Source organism: Daucus carota, chromosome 4, assembly GCF_001625215.2.
Source record: "Daucus carota subsp. sativus chromosome 4, DH1 v3.0, whole genome shotgun sequence".
NCBI lineage: Eukaryota > Viridiplantae > Streptophyta > Magnoliopsida > Apiales > Apiaceae > Daucus > Daucus carota.
In genome coordinates, this window is record NC_030384.2 from 34,753,882 (window position 1) to 34,757,845 (window position 3,964).

The following is a 3,964-nucleotide window of genomic DNA, read 5'->3' on the forward strand; positions in this document are numbered from 1 at the left end:
ATCTGTATTAAAATTATGTAATAGACATATTCTTCACTGTAATATTTTTTGTCTTAAAGCATCTTTAATGAGTTTTTTTTTAAAAGTAAGCTCTTAGAGCATCTCCAATAGTCTCCTAGTAGACTCTTAAATATAATATAAAAAATATGACTCCTAGTAATATAATATAATTTTAAGAGTGACAACTCTAACAATACTCTCTATACCCTCCCACTATTGTATATTTTTTTCATATCTAAACCCACTATGTCAAAGATTCAAATTCATGTATTGGAGGGAATGAATTTTTTATTAGAGTTAAATGCAAAACGTGTACCTGAACTATGCATCATATACAATTTGTATACCTCAAGTATTGATTGAGCAAATTGTGTATCTAAACTATACAAATATGTGCAATGTGTGTACTTCCGTTTGTTTTTACTAACTCCGTTAAATATGATTTACTTTTCCTCTTCTTTCGCTCCTGCCAGACTAGTCCCCATATCACTTGCTAGTTACCTCTCTACACTTTAGTTAAAAATTTTAGTGGTGGGCTTAATTTAAATTAATTAATTAAAAATATTATTATTTATTAAAAATTTATACTTCTTTCTATCACATTCATTTTTATCGGGTTTTTTCTCATGCCTCAGTACGCACTTTAATGCTCTGTAATCTAAAAAATTAGTCGCTAATAATCTCGTCATTTTTTTCTAATTCTTTAGAGGACTAACTAGCTACCGATTGCGGTCGTTAAAAAAAATCTGACTTGGTACTTTTAGCTACCGAACGCGGTAGCTGATAAATTTCAATCACAAATACATGTAGCGGCAATTTTTAGCGCTCATTGTTTGGGCGGAAAATGTTATAGCGTCTGATTAGCTACCATTTGCGGTTGCTAAAAATTATTAGCGACGAAGTGCCATATCTGTCGCTATAATCCGTCGTTGATCAGAAACAATAGCGACTGATTGTCGATCGCTGATAATTTTGGTCGCTGATAGCTGTTTTTCTTGTAGTGGATGCTTGGAAGAAGATGGGTTTTTCTTTTCGGACATTAAAGTTTTATTATCTAAATTTTCTCGGTCATCTTGCATGTCCGATGGTTAGATGATAAACTTTCTTGAATGAAAGAATTATTACGGTGAATTGCCGCTTCATATTCGTTGAGATTCATTCTCATTATCAAAAAAAAATTAAAAAAATTGGATATTATTTTGAATATCAAAGTTTTATTTTAATATTTATATTGTAGTACTTACTAGTTATATTCTAAGTGATTATTTAGCTTGTTATATATCTAGCCAAAGGGTCTCCCTTTGGTTAGATATATTTTTGTTTTTTTATACTTATAATTCTATTTTTGACAAATTATTTTATATTTATTATTTCATTCAACTACCTTCTTTTGACGAACTATACTGTTTTAATAATTAATTTATAATTTTTTTCCTATTATTAATAAATTGTTTTTGTTTCAGGCAGCGTGATCCTACAAGTTGGGATGTTTCTCTTTTCGGACATTAAGTATTATTATCTAAACTTCCGCAGACATTTTTATGTCTTTTGGTTAGATAATAAGTTTTTTGAATGAAAAAAACTCCTCGGAGTATTATTGTATCTCGTTGCAGGCAAATGTAATTCTGTCAAAAAATAAATAAATAAACAAACGGATTAAGAAAAACAGAAACCGATTACGAAAAGAAGTGCTGATTTTATGTTGCCAAACATGCACTAGATTTTGTTTCTATCACTTCTATTTTTTGCCAACACTCTGATTAGTTATAAATCTTCTTATTTACTCAAACGACTCTTAATAACTTGCGTGAATTCTACGAGTAACCATACTTTTGACCTACAGTATCAAATTTTCGGACAGCCTTCGCCCAATAACTCAACATATCAGACAGCAATCCCACAGACTCCTTTCGAAGAAATGGCCATCACCAGAGTAAAACTTCCACCTCTCTTACGCGCCGCCACCGCACTCCACCCTCCCCACTACCATCACAACTCTCTGACATCCTTTCTCCGCTCTCACCCTCCCAACATCCTTATTCCAAACCCCCACTTGTTCTCCACCTTCCTTTGCCGCCGCGTCTGTCCACGCGCCGCCGCGTATCCCAACCCTTTAACCCTCAGCATTTCAAATCACCACTTGGTCTCCCGGAGCCTGCACACACGCGCCACCGTTCTTCACAAGCGTCGAAGAACTGACAACATCTTGCGTTACGCCTTAACTTTCGGTTGCATTGCAACAGCAGGAGGGCTAATCCTCTTGTACAAAAATCGAGAAAAACCAATAATGTTCGCAACCTTAACTCATAAACTGGAGTTCAGATTTCACTGCTTACTACCAAATGTGTACCGTAAGGGCCACTGCGTAGTCGTTGAGCTTCTGGCTCGACCTTGTGATAAAACTGTCGGAGCCAATGGCCCTTGGAAATTCTTTATCTCAGCTACCGAGGTGTTAGATCAGCGTCATCATGCTGCCACCGCTTTTCAAAGGAATCACACAATTCTTACGGTGAATAAAAATTATTCTCAGGACAGCGATATAATTATCGCAGCAACTAATCGGTACTCTTCTTAAATTTAATCGTATTTTCGGTTTATTAATAGCCATTTTGTTTGTGACTTTGGTATGTTTTGATTTAGGGGCACAAATTTGAGCGGTGATTTCTTTACCCCTGCCGATGATTTGTTGAAGTCTAAGCCTAAATCGATTGTGTTCGAGTTAGACTCAGGATATAATTCCACAACTGCTCAATTTATTTTATCTACATTCGATAAGTTCGAAGACTTGCCAAAGTTGCTGGGAGAAGGACACTCGGTTTTTATTCTGGGTTTTACCAACCTACCTTTGGGTTGGACTAATGATGACGACTGTATTGATATCATTAACAAAATGAGCTCAGATGATGATAGGTATAAAATTGTGACGGGCAAAAGCAAAAATGAAAAAGTGGAATATATCTTCCTAGCTGAGGCGATAAAGAAGGACGATGAGAGGTATATATCACGGGAAGCTCCTGCTGCAATCCGGCGGAATCCGGCGGAGTAACAAAATGGCCGTGGCAGACAAGAATGGGTATCAAATATATTGTAGTATTTCTTAAGAAACTCTGATAATGTTACATTCCTCGAATCTTTGCAGTTATCTTGTTCCTGTTCTCTAATGTTTGGTCTTTGCACAAAGACTTCCAAGCTTGATTGTACTTCAAAAGATTTCCAAACTTTGGAATAGTAAATAGTTTTAGGTATAAAGAAGGCATTTTTCAGAAATATTTGATGGTTGATTTTGTTGCAAATTTCCTGAGTTAAAGTTTTTAAAAATTGTCGATTTGATCGATTAATCATAAAATACTTTGCTGATTTAATTTTTCAAAATTTACTAATCACAACATTTTTTAAAAAAAACCAATACAATGAATTTAATAAATCAATATTTTTATATTAGTTTAATATAACCGATTGATTTCTTGATTCAGTGTAATTAATTCCTGATTGTTCGATTAATCACTAGACAGTGTCAGATAACTTCCAATTTTCGTTTTTATCTTGGTTGAGATAATAATTTAAAATATACACATCTATATATAACGATAATATTTAAATATTGGGGCTATTTGTTTGAATTGAAAATAAATATTTTTTTCTTAAAATAAATAATTGAAGTAGATGTTTGAAATAAGCCGGGACTTTAAGTGATCAAAATGTTTCAAAACTTTTTATAGAAAACGATAAAATAGTTTTTATTTTTGACCAGACCAGCGCTATCGTAAATGCTTAACAGGCAAATAGGAATAAAGTTGGCTGGAGCTTGGAAAGTAAAAGCAGGAGTTACCACGACTAGAAATATGTGATATTGTGATTTGACCTCATCTGATCACATACTCCCTCCATCTCCCTCAATAATTTACATTGAGTTTGAACACTGAGATTAAAAAATATGTATAAAATAGTGGAAAAGAGAAAAAAA

The 3,964-nt window shown here is 33.8% G+C and overlaps 1 protein-coding gene across 1 annotated transcript; it reads left to right on the forward strand.

The window, feature by feature from the left end:
• The first annotated feature begins 1,794 nt into the window (after nt 1-1,794).
• Nucleotides 1,795-3,161, forward strand: LOC108217763 (uncharacterized). The gene is made up of 2 exons (XM_017390648.2): nt 1,795-2,562; nt 2,641-3,161. Exons 1-2 carry the CDS (start codon nt 1,919-1,921, stop codon nt 3,044-3,046), a joined length of 1,050 nt encoding a protein of 349 aa, XP_017246137.1. The 5' UTR covers nt 1,795-1,918; the 3' UTR covers nt 3,047-3,161.
• The last annotated feature ends 803 nt before the right edge of the window (nt 3,162-3,964 follow it).

Coding starts and splice junctions, on each gene's coding strand:
- LOC108217763 (XM_017390648.2), top strand. CDS start 1,919: ATGGCCATCACCAGAGTAAAACTTCCACCTCTCTTACGCGCCGCCACC. Junction 2,563..2,640: donor ATTATCGCAGCAACTAATCG/GTACTCTTCTTA, acceptor GTTTTGATTTAG/GGGCACAAATTTGAGCGGTG.